We start from the raw sequence: 18,579 nt of genomic DNA on the forward strand, positions 1-18,579 counted from the left end.
ATCTATAAACATTTATTGAACACTTACTATGTGTACTGGAAATGCCAAGATGAGTAAAACTCCATCCCTGTTATTATGGCTGTTATAATCTGAAGGGTAGATGAATCAGAGTTCAACCAGAGAAGCAAACCTTTTGGGGGAGAGCAGTGTGTGTATGTGTGTGTATCTGTCTGTTCGTCTGTCTTTCTGCCTACAGAGAGAAAGAAAGGACAGGAGGGAGTGGGAGAGAGACTGACTTATTAAAATGAATTAGCCTTGCAGTTGTGTGGCTAGCCAAGCAAGTCCGGGATCTATAAGGCAATCAGTCAGGAATGGAAAAATCACAGGTGGGTTGGAATAGCACAAGCACGAATTGAAGCTTGTCCACACATCGTGGTCAGGAAGACAGAACAGTTTTGAACCCAGCCGCCTTTAGGAGTCACTTACTCAGGGGAGGCCTAAGATTTCCCTTAAATATCTTCCAGCTGATTAATCCAGGCCCACCTAGGATAATCTTCCATTGATGAACTTCAGGTCAGCCTCTTGGGGTCTTTAATCACATCTGCAGAATCTCTTACAGCAGATTCCCTAACAACAGAACTTGTGGGAGGAAGAGTGTGTGTGTGTAAGAGACAGAGAGAGGGAGAGAGAGATACACAACAGCTGCTTCCTCCCTTCTGTCCTCCAAACCTCCTGAGCTCATGTTAGCCCAACATAACCAGAAATATCCTACAAAGGGAACACTAGGGATTCAGCCTAACTAAGTTAACATATCACAAAACCAGCAAAGCAAGTATGTGGACAAAGGGAGACAGACATGTTGTCATCCTAGGGAAGGTGAGACTAAGAATTTTTGGAGCCTGTATTAAGTACCAGGTATGTTCTACACATCATCTCTTGTAGTTTCTGCCCTCTTTTTGTAGATGAGCTATCAAGTCTAAAGGCTTTCAATATTATGTAGCTGGTCACAGACTTGGGGATTAAAATCTCAGTCACTCTTACTTCATACTCCAGTGAGATATCCTCTAGCTCACCATCTCAGATTACTCAGTTAGTACTAATAATATGGACTACATGTTAGATGTATTCAAGGTGCTAGGACACAGGACAGGGAGAATCATGAAGGAAAGGCTAGAATGCATCATAAAGGGTAACATCCGAACTGAACTGTGAAGGGAATACTGGGTGTTTGCTAATGATGGAATTCACGCTCTATGTCACGTGAATAGTAGAGTCCACAGTTATGGGATTTTCAAGTGCTCCTCCCCCAAATCATGAAGATAATCTCAGCCCAGTGTCTTTTGTAGCTCACTACATACTCATAAGCAGTAACTAATGTGGCACCATGTGTCTCTTTGTCAGTATCTCATATTGAGCCTAGCAATTGGCAAACCCTCCATAAATATTTGCACATTGGCTTTTTTGAAGCTCTTAAAAGAGGAATATCCCTTAGAGTCCTCTTCAGAGATTGCCAGTGTCTTATCATCAAGTAACACATCCATTCAGCTAACAAGATCTGGAAGCTTGGTAATCAGTACTTAATATCCAAAGATTGTATTCAGACTTTGGAAAGGCGGGGGGGAGGAAGTTCATGTCCCCTAAAAGGAAATCCAACTCTAATGTGATTAAGAATGTTCTCCATGTTCGGTACTGACAGACTCTAACTATGGCAACACGAAAAACTTCAACTGCTCTTGAACATGGGTGTCTTTCCCCGGCCAGGGTAGACTCCACTCTCCAGCCAGGTCTGCAGAAAGGCCTCCTGTTCAGTTTTCCTGTCCTTGATTGGCTTAGGTGGGGCTTAGCAAATGAAACAAAACAAAAACAAAAGAAAATCTTGTTATTACCAACCAAATCTGCACAGATAAAGACAGAAGCATGCAAGGTTGTCAGCTTCAAAAGCCCACGAAACTAATGCATAAGCTATCTGTGGAAAAATAAATTTTTTTTGAGATGGGATTATTCAGTCTACTGTAAAGCTATTTTAATAACTTTCTCCATGAAATTATTTCATAATCAAAATTCTCAGAGGTTATTGGAGTAAATAAGATAATGCCCATTCAAAGATGAAAAAAAATCAAAACCCAGAGAGAAAAAAAAATGGCTTTCCTATGTTCTGCAAGCAAAACAGACTTGGAATCAAAATTGAATCCCAATCTCCTGACCCAGTTTTGTTCCAAGCATGATATTTATCACAGTACCATCTTGAACTTTTTACCCATGGTGATCAGGCCTCTGGTCTTTCACCTGTCTCATGGATGGTTCTAACACAAGGAAACTACTTTTTAATATTTATTGTTTAAAAATAAGTATTTATTGTAGAGATTATTAGAATCACCTATAATCTCACCGCTTAGTTTTGGTTGTATATACAGGGAATACACATCACAGTTTAACATCATGCTAGCTAAGTCAACTACAAGGGCTGAGAAAAACAAATAAATAATAAAAGGAGAAAAAAATATTAACTCTATTTCTCCAGAAAACTGCCTTCCATTCAGCCTAGGACCTACACACACCCTGTCAACCCACACAAGTACCATTTCTCCCTCTCTTCCCTGCTTTCTTTTTCTGCTTAGCAGTCATTACTGTCTAGTATATTATATATTATGCTGATCTGCCTTGCTTTGTGACCATGTGCCCTGCTAGGATATAGGCTCCACAGATCAGGAGGATGTTTTAGATGTTTTGGTCATGGCTGTATCCACCCCCACCCCCTCCAACCCAGAAAAGTACTAGCAGTTTCTCTGTAAACATTTGTGGATTTACGTGAAGGAATGAATGAATGAGCGAATGGTAAAGGTAAATTACTCTTTGTAAACTAGACTTACTAAAGGGTAACTTACATGCTGACCTTCCATCTAATCCCTATAAGATACTAACCACATTTCCTTCCATTCTATATTCTCTCTCTCTGTCCCTCTTCCTCTGTGTTTTTTTTTTACATGACTCTGGTCAGACTGTGTATATATGTATCTAACTTCTCTCACCTAATTTTATATATAAATATATATATATATTTTATATGCACACATTTACACTATACATATATATTTATAGTATATATAGTATAATAATATATACTATATAATTCATATAATACCTTGTCCTTTCCTGTCCTGAAATACTACTTGATTAAGAGAAAATGGGGAAATGATAACTGATAATTGAAAATTCATAGACCCACCCAGATGGAACTATTACTAACATTTAGAATCTTGCCTTTTGGCTCATCAGTTCCAGAGTGTAAGTTTTAAATGACTTTATGATCGTGCTATAGATGCCGTGTTTCACAGCTTTTTAACAGATTTAGAATTTCATTGCAGAAACAATTTAATGAGGAAGATCAAAATTTACTTCCCTATTTCTGTATATACAGTTTATTGTTGCTCTCTTTTTTTAATCGTGTTGCAGTAGACTTTTTTTTTTTTTTTTTTGTAGAAAGCTTTTTCCAAATTGGAGATGAAGGAAATGACTTTTGAATGGCCCCCGTGCTACCCCTTAGCGTCCTGCCATTACCTTCTCTATTCCCTCACCCCACTGGTGATGTAATTTATGACTCTGGCTTCTTATTTGTTTCAAGCCAATCCCTTAAGGGGTGACCTCCCAGTGTCTTCAATTATTATTTTAAATGATGCCTTAGGCCCTGCCTGGCACAGTGATGCCCTCACCTTCCGTCCTTCCGCCTTCCAAGCATGGAGCTCAGCTGCCAAACTAGCTGTGCCCCCTCCTGTCCTCGGAGCTGCCTCCAGAGTCCCAACCGAGAAGCAGATTAACCCCTTTTGTTAGCAGAGGTAATTTGTCTGGGCTCAGCATTAATAAGGAATGCCATAAGCAGTTGGGGTCAGGAAGAACAGATCTGTCAAGCCCCAGGGTTAATTTAATAGCAATCTGTTGGCTGTCTGCCTTGTATATTAGCCATGAATCCGGTGTTATGCTTTGCTTTTGCCATTTAGTTCTTCGGGACAACAGGGAAATAATTTGGATAGAGAGTTCCAAAGCAGAGGGAAGAGAAAATTGACTGTCAAAATGCATCATTCTGTTTTCAAGATAATACAGGAAGCCACGCACTGCTTATCTCTTTTCTCTCTCCCTCCCGACATGAAGGGCAAAACCACATATGCCGAGGGCATGCATCTCCCTTTAGAACAGAGTAAGAGGAAAGTCCTGGGTTTCTATATGCGAAATACCCCACCCCTTCCTCCCCATCAGCCGCAGAATTTTGGTAACTAGTCCCCTCCCGCATGTTTTTTAGAACTCAGCAGATCCTCCATCAGTGAACAGTTCAAGAAATCCCATATGTTTCTGTCCCAGTTGATGGCTCAAAAAAGAAAAAAGTAATTATCCCATCATAGGAGACAGGAATCCTGCGTCAGATGCTGTGTCCAAACTCTGATTCTGAAAAATGTGGCCACCAAAGAGGTCAGTGAATTTAAAAAAACACAGTGAATTTTAAAATGCCCTCTGGGATTCGCTGGAGGGAGTCTCAAGAGAGCCAGGATGACTGCAGTCAGAAGGGCTGTCTCTGGAGGGTCCCTCCTCAGGGGAGGGAGAGTAGCCTGTGGCCCAGAGCCCAGGCCCTGAACTTAGACAGACCGGGTTGGAATCCCAGCTCCGCCCCCTGCTCTGTGACCTGGGTTACTTCACCTCAGTTACTGCTTCTTCCCCTGGAGAGCAGGCCTGTTCCCAGTACTGACCTCAGAAGGCAGAGAGGAAGGTCAAATGAGACAATGCGTGGCACTCGGTAACTATTAACTGTTGATTATTATCCTCTTGCTGTCCTTGACATCACAGTTATTAAAGAGAGAATTGGAGCCATTGCTGAACCCCCTGGAGTCAGACATTCTAGTCAAAAGGGCGATGCTTGGGGATGAGGGATGATGGGGAGGCATCAACGTCCCGCTTGGGTGGCAGGGAGGGAGGGAATGCAGGAAGGAGGAAGCCTAGATCCAGAGGAAGCAGCCCTACGCAGAGTCCGGAGCCCATGCCCGTGGTGGTGCTGTTCTGGGTGCTGGGGGATGTTCCTTCCTGCTTTCATGGATATCTTTAAGCTCTGCATTTTCACACGTTCTGACTTCGGGCTGTTATTTTTAGGTAAGAAAGAAATAACAGTAGCTGTAGCACCTCCCCCTCCCACACAGCAATGATCCCTTCCAGTTAGGCTTGTTTTTAGAGCTCTCCTGGTAGCGGTTGAGAAAGCTGACACCAGATTTTCGTGCCCTATTTTAGGAAAAGAGAAACACGCTCCCTGGCGTGCTAGGCTCTGGAGGCTCTTTCTAGAGGGCGATGAGATCTGTCAGCAGCTACATGCGAGTCTCTGCTCACCCGATCCCCCAGCTCCCCAGCCATGGTCACCTAAGCCCAGGGCAGGGGCCTGGTGTGGGTGGGGGGAGGGCAGAAGAGAACATCAGAGAGGCAGCTTAGGGCCTCCTGGGGCCCAGCCTCCTGCCCCCCAGCAAGCAGTGCTAACTGCAATCAGATTTAAAACCGTGGCAGCTGTTGAGTTGAAAGGTAGTGTTTTGTGAATCCAGGGGACCCACCTGCTCTGGAGACCCAAGTCATATTCGCATCTGGGCTTGGTGGGGGAAATGGTAGTAAGACGTAGTGTTAGTTGAGTCGCGAACTAATTTTAGAAAGCCCCGACAGGGCTTCTGAGAGATAACTGAAGGGGAGAAGGGCACAACAGACTACAGAGCCCTTATGGCGCCAGATCGCCTGCTGGAGCACAGCAGACGTGCGGGAACGGGTGACTGTGTCCATGCCGGTGTGACTGAAGATACCAGCACATTTACTTGTACCTCATCTGTGCTCCAAGGAGAGGACTGTGCCCCTAACTTTAAGAAAAGCAGAAAAGGTTTGCCTCTATCCTAGCCTAAGAGCAGAGTCTGTGTCATGTTATTGCTTGTTCAGTCGATGCACTGTTTCCCAAAACGGGATGGAGGAGCTCCCGGCACAGACATCAACATTCTTCTTAATTGATATGCATTTATTTCACATATATTATTTAAAATGTAACTAGCCCCTTAAACCCATGGTTTCATGACTTTTAGCTTACGGCTTCGACAAGGCTAAGGGAACGAAGGGAGTCAATAGTGAAACCAATCGGAAGCACACGTGTTGAGCAGATCCCCGCCGGAGATGTATGTGTGGGCGCAGTCACAAAGGGGGCTCACCAGTGGGGAAGTCTAGGAAAAGTGGGAATCGCTTTGGTCAGGTTTCCCGTGTGGCAGCATCCGCGTCATGAGCCCCGTGCCTTTGCAGGCAGTTTCAGGTCCTCAGCGCCTCAGCCAGGTGCCCCCCAACCTGCATGCAGGTGCCCCGAGCTCTGGGGTAGCACAGACCCGTCCCTTCCCTCCTGATGGACCTCGTGCCCACGGAGTTATGTCCATAATTCAAAGACCAGATGTTTCATTTCCATATACAGGGATGTGGTCTTGAAAAATGGAGTTATAATAGTTCTTGATCAGAAAGGAAAATACTAAAGAAGGAAAAAAAAAAAAAACCATGCTAAAACAAAGATATATTCCATGGGAGGCTGAAACGGTCCCACCATGCAACTGGGGCTTTTTTGGGGGGGGCGCTTAAAACTCCCAGCCAAGCTCTAAAGCAAATCACAGCTTCTGGAAGCTTGAGGTCCCATGTATCTTCGGGGAGTGAAACGGTGTGTAATTCCTCGAGGGCACAAGTTTTTCTCCTGAGAGGAAATCCTGGTGCCACCCCTCCAGCCATGGGACATGGGGCAGGCCCCCCCCTCCACCCCTGACAAATCGGGATCAGGAAGGGATAGGTTATCGCGATGTTCTGAGGCTTAACTGAACTAAAATACATGATCTGCTTTGCACAGCAACGGGCCTACAAAGAGTCAGTGCTCACTAAGTAGTGGTAGCAGCCACTGTTACTCTCACCAGTGTGCTGTGAAAGATCTCACGGATTTCATGGGAGAGGATTCACAGTCTACTGTGGACCTCAGTTGTCAACCCAGGAGTCTGGGGAAAGATGCAGGTAAACTGAATTATTTAGCTTGGTGGGGCTGGCTTCATGACCACTGTTGTTAGAGGAGAAATGGAAGTCTTTGCAGTTCAAGTTCAGCACCTGTTAGCGTGATAGCATGAGCAGATAAGTCTGGTGGTCGATGGGGCATGTTCTCCCTGGGGAAGACCTGAGTTCTAATGATGCCTCCGAGCCCTGGGCATCCCTAGGCCTCTCTGCCAAGACCAGGAAGTCCTGCCCGGGTGCTTGTGTGGTTCCTCTGCGGATTCGCCGCGAGCGGTAAATGCTCACAGGTTACACTAAAATCAGGCGGTACTACTACGCGTCACCCCTGAGGTCCTGCCTGCTTGTCCCGGTTCCATCCTTGACCCGCCTGTGCCAGATATCGTGGACATTAAGCCGGCCAACATGGAGGAGCTCACGGAGGTGATCACAGCGGCCGAGTTCCACCCGCATCACTGCAACAGCTTCGTGTACAGCAGCAGCAAAGGGACGATCCGGCTGTGTGACATGAGGGCATCGGCCTTGTGTGACAGGCACAGCAAATGTGAGTAGTGAGCCTCGCGCCGCGGATGGGGGTGCGCCGGGTGGGGCGGGCCCCAGACCTGTGGGAGGAGGAGGGGAGAGCCTAGAGGACACGGATCCCCATCCATCCCCACCTGACAGCCTCTGGGGGCCAAGTCCGGGCATTGGCCTGACTCAGGAGTCCGCTCCACATCTGGTGTTTTGGTACGCGTGCCCCTTCGCGTTCAGTTCCACCAACGTTCGCTTAAGGTTGTGGAATCCCCAGGTGAATGGGACACGAGCCCGGTCGCATAGCCTTGTGACCTGATCCAAATTATGTTTTAACATCACTCTGGCTGCTGTGGGGAGAATGAGCTTGAGGAGTCCCCTGAAGGGAGACCGGTTTGGGGATCGCTGCGATAGGCTGGGGTGTGGGCCAGGGGGAGGAGCGTGTCCTGGTCAGGGGCTGGTGGCTTCTGCACAGACCTTCACAGTCAAGAGGGCTCCTGGACAATGTGAGAGGCTGAGAGTAGGCAGGCAATCACTAATGGCTGCTGGGGGTGTGACGAGGTTAATCACAGTCTACTGCATATTTAAAACTTGCTATGAGAGTAGATCTTAAAAGTTCTCTTCACCAGAAAAAGAATTTGCAACTCTCTGCAGTGACGAATGTTAACTAGGCTTATTGGTGATTATTTTGTGATGTATACATACATCAAACCCTTACGTCGTATGCCTGAAACTAACACAATGTCATATTTCAAGTGTATCAATTAAAAAAGAAAAAAAGAATAATACCCATGGGAAGGGGTTAGTGCCTTCCTGAAGAGGGTGTGGCTTTGGGAGCCAGAACTCTACTCTAGAGGTCTAGTGGGCACTGGGGAAGAGCTTCAGAGAAAGGGGATGGGTTAAACAAGCAGCCAGACTCAAAGCTCATGGTTGTGCAGGGTTTCAAGGCCCTGTTGGAGAGAAGTAGCTCCAAACTAGTGGGGACTGAGTACTTAGAAACGAAAGGCTCTAAGACCCCTGTGAGCAGGTGAAGTGTACTGGCACCGACAGTAAGTATTGTGGTGGACAGGGTTTGGTCCTGGAACTTTCTAGAAAAGAAAGTGCTCCCAGAGAAGAAGTGCCTGCAGGCAGTGATAATCCATGTCTAGTGTCAGGCTAAGTAACATGAAGCTGCCACGATGCTCAGAAGGGACCAGAGCTCTTTTCGTTCCCCCATCACCTTCTGCTTTTTAGCCTATACCTTTGGCTGTGGAGACCGAGAAAGGAAGACTTTCTCTCCCATTGTCCCAGTTTCCAGATTCATTCCCTGACATGAGTGATAGGATGCCTGAGTCGGTGTATGGCCAGGACAGGGGTGAATATCTGTGTCATTTTCATCATTTTTCCTTGCTCTTTGGGCATGAGAAGTATCGCACAGGGGAGCTGGTGTGTAGACTGTGGTGGTGTGTAGACTGTGGTAGTGTGTAGACTATAGATTCTGAGCCACACAGACCCAGGTCATAGCCAGGCTTCATCCCTTCTGAGCTGCCTGACTTTGTCCATCTGTCCCTAACCTTTCTGAGCCTGTTTTCTCATCACTAAAACAGGTAAAACAGTAACTTCCATCGCATGAGTTTGCCGTGGGGCCTAGAGGAACGATTAACAGTTGTGTATTCTATGCTCAAAGCAGATTTCAGTTCAGATTATCTACATTCCAAGTGCTCAGTAGCCACATGTGGCACGTGGTTATCATATTATTAACAGTGTAGGACATTGCCATGACGGTGGGAAGTTCTATTGGAGAGCGCCTTTCTAGACGGTTAGCTCTTTGGACCTATTCTATCTTCTTCATAGCTGTCTCCCCAGCACCTAAACCAGGGCCTGGCACATGAGAGATGATTAATAAATACGTGTTCCTGCGGGGGATGGCACTGATCTTTGAGCAGGACTTAACTTACCTAAGCTGGCAAGAGGAAACATAGTCAAGGCAGAGGGATGAGCACGGGCAAAGGTGCTGAGGCATAAAAGATCAGAACGTTTGCTGGACTGCAGGGTGAGTGAGAAGGCTGGTACGTAGGGAAGGACTTGGAGAAGGAAGTGAGTTGGAGCTCAGGAGGGATGCGGGGGCCCGAGCGTATGGCCATCTCGAAGAGCTTGAATGTTTTCTCCAACCCAGTGAACAGCCACTGAAGTAACCAAGGGGGTAATGAGATCAGGATTTCTCCCAGTCAGGGGCTGGCCTCTACAAGGGAGAAAAGAGAGACAAGGAGACAAGTTAGGAGGATACTATCATGTAGACAGGGATTTCTAACAGCAGCACTATTGAGTCTGGGGCACGTAGTTCTTCGGAGAAGGGTGTTGTCCTTTGTATAATGTTTAGCATCTCTGGCCTTCTCCCCATTGGTTGTGAGTGGCCAAAGCAAGTTGGGACAACCAAAATGATCTGCTGATGTCGTGAAATACTGCGGGGTGGGGGTGGGGGGAGAAAATTGCTCCTGGTTGAGAACTACTTATCTAGACTAAAATCCCTTATCAGTCCTTCAGCATGATTTTCTTATATCTGTGATGTGTCTTTTACTATTGAGAACTCCGAGGGGTCCACTGCAAAGCTAAGTCATCTCCTGCATTTGGTGCACATGCAATTTGGCTCATGACCAGAGATGGACCGAGGCAACATTTCAGGCGCAGTTTTAACACTCAAATGAGTGGTGGAGACAGGGGTTGGGCTGTTCCGCGGAGGTGGGACCCTTGTGACACATGTCACAAGGAAAGCAGAGGCTGAGTAGTCCTTCTGAACACACATAGGATCTGGTTAGGTGGGAAGCGGGGGGCGGTGCAGGGTGGTGCACACAGGATAGGCAAAAGCCTGAAGTTAGGAAGTTACGTGGAACCTTTATATAGAATCAAGTTTGGGGGAACGAATATCCAAAAAAGAGGTAAAAGAGGGGTGATGGTTCATATCAGGTTGGTCCTGGAAGATCAAAGTTAAATGCGTATGACTTCATGTATTCACTCATTCATGCATTTGTTCATTTACGCATTGAGTATGGACCCCACACTCCTGTGGCAGCCAGTGCTTCTTAAGCATTTCCCCCAAGTCGCACAGCTCGCGGGTCAGGCCATGAGCCTGGCCACAGAGCAGGAAGGGCCTCCAGCAGCAGTCCAACCTCTCCCGCAGGCCCTGGGTGGCCCGGCCCACCTGCACAGACAGAACAGCGGAGGCCAGAGTCCCTGGGGGAGGAGCCGACCACCACAAACCTACTCTGAAGTCTTATTTTTCTATCCTGAAATTTCACAGGAATGGTGCATTTTACTCCCATAGAATGTTGATTTTCAGTTTAATAATTACATTTCTCCCCCACTCCCAGATTTCAAGCAAAATGGATGTTTCCCAAAAATGCAGTGTACAGCCTGTGGCTTTCTGAACTGCCTGGTGCATCCCCGTATCTTCCTCCCCCTCAGATATGGCCGTGCGGCCCAGGTTGAGAAACACAATCCCTAGTATGTGGACAGTGAGTTGAGATCATTTGGCTGGAGAACAGAGTGACAGAATTTATGTTTTATGGAAGATGAACACAGTGGTGGTGGGAAGAAAGGTAGGACAAATAGAACATTTTGCACTCATCTCAATACAGAGGCAATTCATAACCTACGTAAGGGTGGTGGCTATGGAAATCAGAAGGAAGGAAAGAGGGAAAGGAACCTTTTTAAAAAAATAACTGTGGGGGACATAAACAGTATCAGAGGTTGGCATTCATGGTGCATGGATACTGGTTGTTCATTGTTCTCCCCTTCTAGACACCGCCCCTCTGAGGTTAAGAGCTAAATCTGTTTTTACTCACATCACATTGCCAACGCCTGGCGCATAAGTAGGTGCTCAGTAAATACTTACTTAGTAAAGGCATTAATGCTGCTTGAGGGTGATATAAACAGCGTGTGGAATGGGGACCATGGAGAAGCCACACTGGGGCACAGTGAAGAGTTGGGATTCAGTGGGGGACGTGCTCTGTGTGGGGTGACATGAGCTACATGAGCTACCTCGGGGGGCTGACCTCTCTGGTGAGTGAAGGCAGATCCGGCTCCTGGGCTGCTGACCCAGAGTGGATGTGGGACATGGCACGAGGGGCCCAGGGTCCTCATGGCCCAGTGGGGCAGACACGAGCCTGGGCTTAGGAGTCAGACTCAGACATTGAGGAGGTGGGATGAATCCTGAACCCTTAAGTGTGGGAAAAGGACAAGGCCTTAGAAGCTGCCAGAGCGAGAAAGGTTTTGAGCAGAAGTTTTGGAATCAGAACTCAACTCTGACATTCAATTACTAGGTGACCTCGGGCAAGTTATTTAATTCTTCTGAGCCCCGTGTTCCTCATTTGAAAGTAAAAATCATCAAGACAGCCTCCTCGGGCTGGTGGTTCATGAGAAGTAGATGTCATCACGTCTGTGAGATGCTGGCATCTGCCAGGCACGCAAGAGGCAGGAAGGGGCACAGACGACCTGAATCCCCCTGTTCCTGGCCTGCAGCTGGGGCACAGCACAAAAGCCTCAACCCTTTTTCCAGCAGATATATGAAGCCCCATTAGTCATCTGTTTAAGTAGTTTTTATTGAGCACCTACTATATACAACAAGTACTTTACGAAATTGGAGACCCAGTGTGAGTGAAACCATACCTGGTTTCCTCCCTCTTAGAGCTTCCTGTCTTTGTTAGTGAGAGTTCTGCAGACAAACAGAACCAATAGGAGGTGGATAAGTAGGTAGGTAGGTAGACTAGGTAGGTGATAGATATCTCGTAGATACATATGTGTGTGTGCATATAAGAGAGAGATTTATTAGAAGTATTTGGCTCATGAAACTAGAGGCTGACATGTCCCAAGATCCACAGTGGTACAGCAGAAGACCCACAGGAAACAGTGGTATATTTCCAGTCCAAGTCCAAGGACCCAAGTCCAAGGACCCAAGACCCAGGAGAGCTGATGGTATGGTTTTAGTTCAAAGGCCAGTAGGCCCGTGACCCAGGAAGAACCAGTGTTTTCAGTTCAGGTGCAAAGCCAGGAATAAAGGAATGCTCCAGCTCAAAGGAGTCAGGCAGAAGAATTCCCTCTTTTTTTTTTTTAATTTATTTTTTTTATTAACATATAACGTATTATTAGTCTTAAGGGTACAGGTCTGTGAATCGTCAGGCTTACACACTTCACAGCACTCACCATAGCACATACCCTCCCCAATGTCCATAATATAACCCAACCATCCCCTCCCCTGCCCCTCTCTCCACGCCCCCTCCCCCCAGCAACCCTCAGTTTGTTTTGTGAGATTAAGAGTCTCTTATGGTTTGTCTCCCTCCTGATCCCATCTTGTTTCATTTTTTCCTTCCCTACCCCTTAAACCCCCCACATCGCCTCTTAAAAAGAATTCGCTCTTCTTTGGGGAGGGCTGTCAGCCTTTTTGTTCTGTTCAGACCTTCAGCTGATTGGATGAGACCCACCCACATTAGGGAGGGTGATCTGCTTTACTCGGTCTTTCAATTTGAACATAGAAGCCATCCAAAACCACTTTCAGGGGCGCCTGGGTGGCTCAGTGGGTTAAACCGGTGCTTTTGGCTCAGGTCATGATCGCAGGGTCCTGGGATCGAGCCCCGCATCGGGCTCTCTGCTCAGCCGGGAGCCTGCTTCCTTCTCTCTCTCTCTGCCTGCCTCTCTGCCTGCTTGTGATCTCTCTCTGTCAAATAAATAAATAAAATCTTTAAAAAAAAAAAAAAAAAACCCCACTTTCACCTAGAATAATGCTTGACCAAATATCTGGGCACCGCAGGGCTCAGGTTGATACATAAAATTAACCTTCACACGAAGGAAGAAAGACTCGTTCATCAGGGAATAACAAACAGGACATTGCAGCTATTAAAAAGTAGCATGAAAGAGAGAACCGTGGTGCCAGGAGGGAATGAGACAAGGAGCATGCACCCCAGGCAGTAACCGAGCTGTGACCTGACCCCTGAAAAGCCCCCTGCAAAGGAACAGGGAAGAGTTCCCTGGGCCCATGGAATCAGGAGGCCTGTTCAGCCACAGGCTGCTCCCTGCAGCCTGGGTCACCCAGCCCTAGAGAGGCAGAGCCGGGGGATAGTCCCCAGGGGGGGCGCGGGAGCTAGCTAGCGGGCTGTGGGCCTGTGCCGCAGCCCTGCCTCGCCACACTCCACCCCGACACCGACAGCCGCAGGGCTCTGAGCTGCCAGCCGCCAGCCTCCTAATCTAATTAAGAAGCGAAGAAAATTCATTTTCCTGACTCGTCCGAAGTGCCGACCTTCTTCAGTGCACACCCCCTTTTGTTCAGCTGCAGCGGCGGCCCCGGCTCCCGCCGGCTGGGAAAACGAGCTCAGTCTGACCTCTCGCCTGACATTTCATATTGATTTTTCTCCATCCTCCTCAAACGCCAGCCGACGATGGCTCAGCCAAGGTGTGTGAACGGAATTGAGACAGTTCATCAGAGTTCAAAATGAAAAGCAACGTTGGCTTTTGGAGATGAGCTCTGAGAAGGAGAGTATTTAATAACCGTCGGCGTTTAATCAAAATACCGAGGAGATCCGTGTGATCAGAGCTGCATATATTAATTTCCATATGTCCCTCACTCTGCATACTCAGCAGGGGTTGGAAGGGATGCTTCACTCCCTCATCTCCCTACTTTCCCTTCTGGCGGTAGCGACAAGGGTTGCATTTGCTGTTTGAGATTTTAATGCCTGAAACAATAGGGTGCGGATGGCAGCAGCCCTTGGCTGGGCTGAACCATGCTTTTCCTTCTCAATTCATGACTGTTGGCAGGTGAGTGGAGAAACTGGCCAGATGGGACCAGTGACAACCTAGGAAATGAAAAAGAAATGACATCTGAACTCCTTCCCAGTACACTGCATAAATCTGGTCCCTGCCCACCTCTCCAACGTTAGCTCCCCATAGTCTGGCCACACAGGCCTTCTTCCTGAACTTCTAACACACCTCAGGACCTTTGCACAGGCTATTCCTCTGCCTGGAATGCTCTTCCAGCATGTTCCTTCTTGTCTGGACTGTTCTTATTTTTTTTAGGTCTGGGAAAATCTGACCTCCTCAGGGAAGATTCCCTTTTTACCTCATTTACACCCTATTTATTTCTCATTACCCTGTTTTATTTCTTTATTTTTTCATAGCATCCATCTCTAGATGTTTGCTTTTCCTTTTCTGTCCCAACTAGGATGTAATCTCCATGAGGGCAGGGACCGTATCTCACCAACCACTGAATTCTCAATGCTTCATGTAGTGCCGGTCACTATGGGGCTTCACAAAACATCCATGGTAGAAAAGCAGGCAGATGGGAAAGAAGGTGTATTTGCTTACTAGCCTTGCTGCAACATTCCACAAACTGGGTGACTTAAACACCCATCATCTCCAGCTCTGGCACCAGAAGCCCTATGTCAGAGCACTGACAGGGTTCACCTCTGAGTGCTGTGCAGAAAGGGCCTACTCTAGGCCTGGCTTTCTGATGACTGTCTTCTCCCGGTATCCGCACAGCCTCTTTGCTTGGCACGTGTCTGGGTCCAAAACTCCCTTCTTCCAAGGACACCAGTCCTATTGGATTAGGGTCCACCCTAGGGATGTCATTTGAATGTAAATTGCCTGTTTAAAGACCCTCTGCCCAAATACAGTTACGCTCTGACCTATTCGGAGTTAGGGCTTCAACATAAGAATTTGGTCAGTGAGGGACACAACTCAGGGCCTAACAGAAGACCAGAGTATCATCAGGAGCACGGCCCTGGAAGCCGCAGCAGCAGGTGTGGGTCCCAGGCTCATTGCTGTGATCCAGAAAAGCCGCAGGTAGAAATCCTCAAATGGAAATGGAGAAAAGAGGGGGCGGGGTGTCCCCTGAAGGGCCCTAGAGACTGAACTTGCCAACAACCTGTGGACATGGTTAAAGATGGAGTGAACGGAGGTGATTAGGATCGACGTGAAGGCGGGCTGCAGGCGCAGACCCACCATGAACGCAGCAAGGCGAAGAGAGTAGGTATAGACGGAGACTGACAGGCAGGGGTGAGGTCAGAATCCTGAGACACAGGCACCCTGCCTGTCTTCCACATTCCCCTCAGAGCAGTATTTGCACTTCTCCGATTTGAAGTCTGTGGTAACAGGAGAGCCCAGCGGGGATGCTGAGCTCCAGAATGGAAACCTAGGGTTCCGTCCACACACACCCTTTGACAGGACCTGTCTTAGGTACCGGGATGGGTGAGGCCGTGCACAGCCCAGCTGGGTGTTCCTCGTCTTCATCCTTTTAAGCTGCTGTGGTAGACTCCAGACTGGGGCGCTTAAACGCCCCACATGGATGTGTCTCCGTTCTGGAGGCTGCAAGTCCAAGAGCAAGGCCCAGGCAGATTCCATGTCTGGTGGGGACCTGCCTCCTTGTTCATAGACAGCTGTCACCATGCTGTGTCCTCACGTGGTGGGAGGGGGGAGGGAGCTCTCCGGGGACTCTGTTTTATAAAGGCACTGTTCCCATTTGTGAAGGCTCCACTGGGGACCTAATCACCTCCCCAAAGCCCCACTTACAAATCCCATCGCACTGGGGATGAGGATTCAACACGTGAATTCGGCAGCGAGGACACACATTCAGTCCACAGCGTTCCTGTGAGCTCCTGGCTTTCTTCCCTTCTTCCAGACTAAACTGAGCGCGTGAGCTCAGACGGTGTCGGCGTCGGGGAGGGAAGTCAGTCTGGTGTCCACTGGGTGACCCAGAACAAGTTTCTTAATCTCTTCTGTGCCTCAGTTTCCTCGTCTATAAAACAGGACCATCTATAAAAAAGGTATGTGGGAATGCATACCTTCTGGGTAGACCTTGTGGGGCTGCCAGGAGAGAGCCTTGTGAAGCCTTAGAACAATGGCCAGCCTGTGTGAGCCCGTGTCAGATAGGGTTGGGATGCTGGAGCTGTCCTGCTTCCCTTCCACATGTGTCTTTTAAGAGTGAGAACAGGAGCAGCGGCAGCAACGGCCATCAATGGAGTCATGTCTGGGACCACTACCTCAGCTAACTTCTAGAACATGTTACGACGCCCAGGAAGTAAGCCAAGGTGCGAGCTCATTCAGACCTCCTGACGGCCTTGTGAGGGGCATACCATCACAAGTCACATTTTACAGATGACGCAGAGGGGAGATGATACTCATGGCCACCAAATATTCCTCTTGTGGCAGAACACGAAACGCTCCCCAGTGACAGAGCTGGAGTGTGACCCAGACCTGTACCCTGTAACCAGGACACCAGAAATCACTTACCCAGCTATGATTTATTCAACACCTAGTCACGCCTGTCTTGACAGAGCTCACATGCCAATTGGGGCGGGGGGGGGGGCATGCCAGTGTACGAATGAATGTATTCATGTCACCCAGTGACAAAAGCTGCAGAAATAAACAGGGTTAAGGAGTTGCTGGGTGGAGGTATTTGCCTACGGTGGTGGGGAAAGCCTTAGAACTGAGACTTGAATTGTCAAAAGCAGACAGAGATAACATTGAAGCATGAAGGCCCTCACATGGGAAAAACCTTGTGCGTTGGAATAATAGAAGAAAGACCAGAGTATGGGGGGCTGGTGGTCGGAGCCTCGGAGCAGAGGAGGAGGAGGCGGAAAAGGCAACTGGGGGCCAGAGGAGGTCATCTGGTAGACCAGGCAAAGCGCCTGGATTCTGTTTAGAGTGAGGTGGAAGCCAGTAGATGGTTCTGAGCAGAGAAGTGGCCAGTACTCTGCGTATAGCCATAAAAGAGATCTCAAAGCAGGAGGCAAGACTGGGAGCAGAGAGACTGGTGAGCAGGCTCTTCCCTCAGCCAGGACAAGAAATGATAGGGACTCTGACCAGGGCGGGGGCACACAAGGGGTGGGAAGTGCACAGAGGCAGAATCTCCTGAGGAGGCAGAGCTCCGCGGAACCACTGAGAGGCCGGCGGTGGAGAGGTCTAGAAACGGAGGAATCTCAGATAACTCATGGGTTTTGGTCTGGAGCGACAGAGGGCATAGTGGGGACATACAGTCGGATGAGGAGACTGAGGCAGGAGCAGGTTGATGTGGAATGACCAGGCATTGTCTCTGGGTGGCACCAGATTGAGGTGTCTCTGCCCCCCCCATCCCCCTCCCCCCCCCGTGTCAGGAAGTCTGCAACACGTGGACACCTGAGTGTGGACGTCAGGTGGGAGGTGCAGGCTGAAGAGAGAATTTAGGAGTCGTGAGCTGCTGGGATATAGAAAAGCATAGGAGGGGGTGAAGTGGCTTAGGGGAGAGGGTGTCAGTGAAGAGGAGCGGACAGTCCTGGACAGAGGCCTAGGGCTCAGCAAAATTCACCTAAGGGTCAGGGAAGAGTGGGTGGTTTTGACAGGAGGCTGAGTAGGAGCCTCCAGGGAGGTAAGAGGAAAACTCGAGCTGGGGAAGAGACAGGTAGGGAACAGTGGGGTGTAAGCAAAGAGAGGAGAGAAGGTCAGGGTGAGGGGCCGGGCGGCTGTGGGCAACAGTGATGGGAGGCCCAGAACCCCCTTCCCTTCCCGGCCATACCGGTGAGTCTGCTGCATAAAGTCAAGATGGGACCTCTGACACTCCCTCATCCAGAGGAAACCAAGGCAGGCTTCCTGGCTAGGGACAGTCAGCACCAACCCTGCAGGGCACTTCCGTCTGCAGTCAGGGGGCTGGTGTGAAGGTGATCTGACTTTTTCATGTTATGGGGGAAAGATAGGAGCTCTAGAGGCCATCAAGTCTGAGTTGTTCTAGTGAACAGTGTAGTCATTAGAAGAACAGCCTGATTCTGTTGTAGATGGAATACAGTTTGATACCCAACCTAAAAATCCAGATCTGAAATTCCATTTTTCTCCAGAAGTGTGTATAGTAGAGGGGATGGCTCTCCTGTATTTGGTTTTAAGCCTCATGACAACCCGTGAAGACTGGTTCTGGTAACTGCTATTTCCAGATGAGGCACAGAGAGGTGAGGACATGCGCCCCCAAATCACAAGGAAGAAACCAACAGTTGAACCCAGGTCTGTCTTCTTCCAAGAGAAGAATCGATTCTTTTCCTGGCTCTTTGGCAGGTAGCGAAGGAGCTCGACCTTTTGCTAACATCCAGAAGGATTATTTCACAGGGCTCC

At 48.4% G+C, this 18,579-nt stretch overlaps 1 protein-coding gene across 7 annotated transcripts in view; it reads left to right on the forward strand.

Moving 5' to 3' along the window:
• Positions 1-18,579, forward strand: part of PPP2R2B (protein phosphatase 2 regulatory subunit Bbeta) — a 448,554-nt gene that overhangs the window by 392,670 nt on the left and 37,305 nt on the right. For all 7 annotated transcript variants that reach the window (XM_004744688.3, XM_004744682.3, XM_004744681.3 and 4 more), the window contains one exon: positions 7,352-7,516. In XM_004744688.3, coding sequence (XP_004744745.1) covers positions 7,352-7,516 — 165 coding nt within the window. The remainder of the gene's footprint in view (positions 1-7,351; positions 7,517-18,579) is intronic.

Source organism: Mustela putorius, unplaced genomic scaffold (assembly GCF_011764305.1).
Source record: "Mustela putorius furo isolate JIRA1106 unplaced genomic scaffold, ASM1176430v1.1 tig00000145_pilon_pilon_pilon, whole genome shotgun sequence".
NCBI classification, from domain to species: Eukaryota; Metazoa; Chordata; class Mammalia; order Carnivora; family Mustelidae; genus Mustela; species Mustela putorius.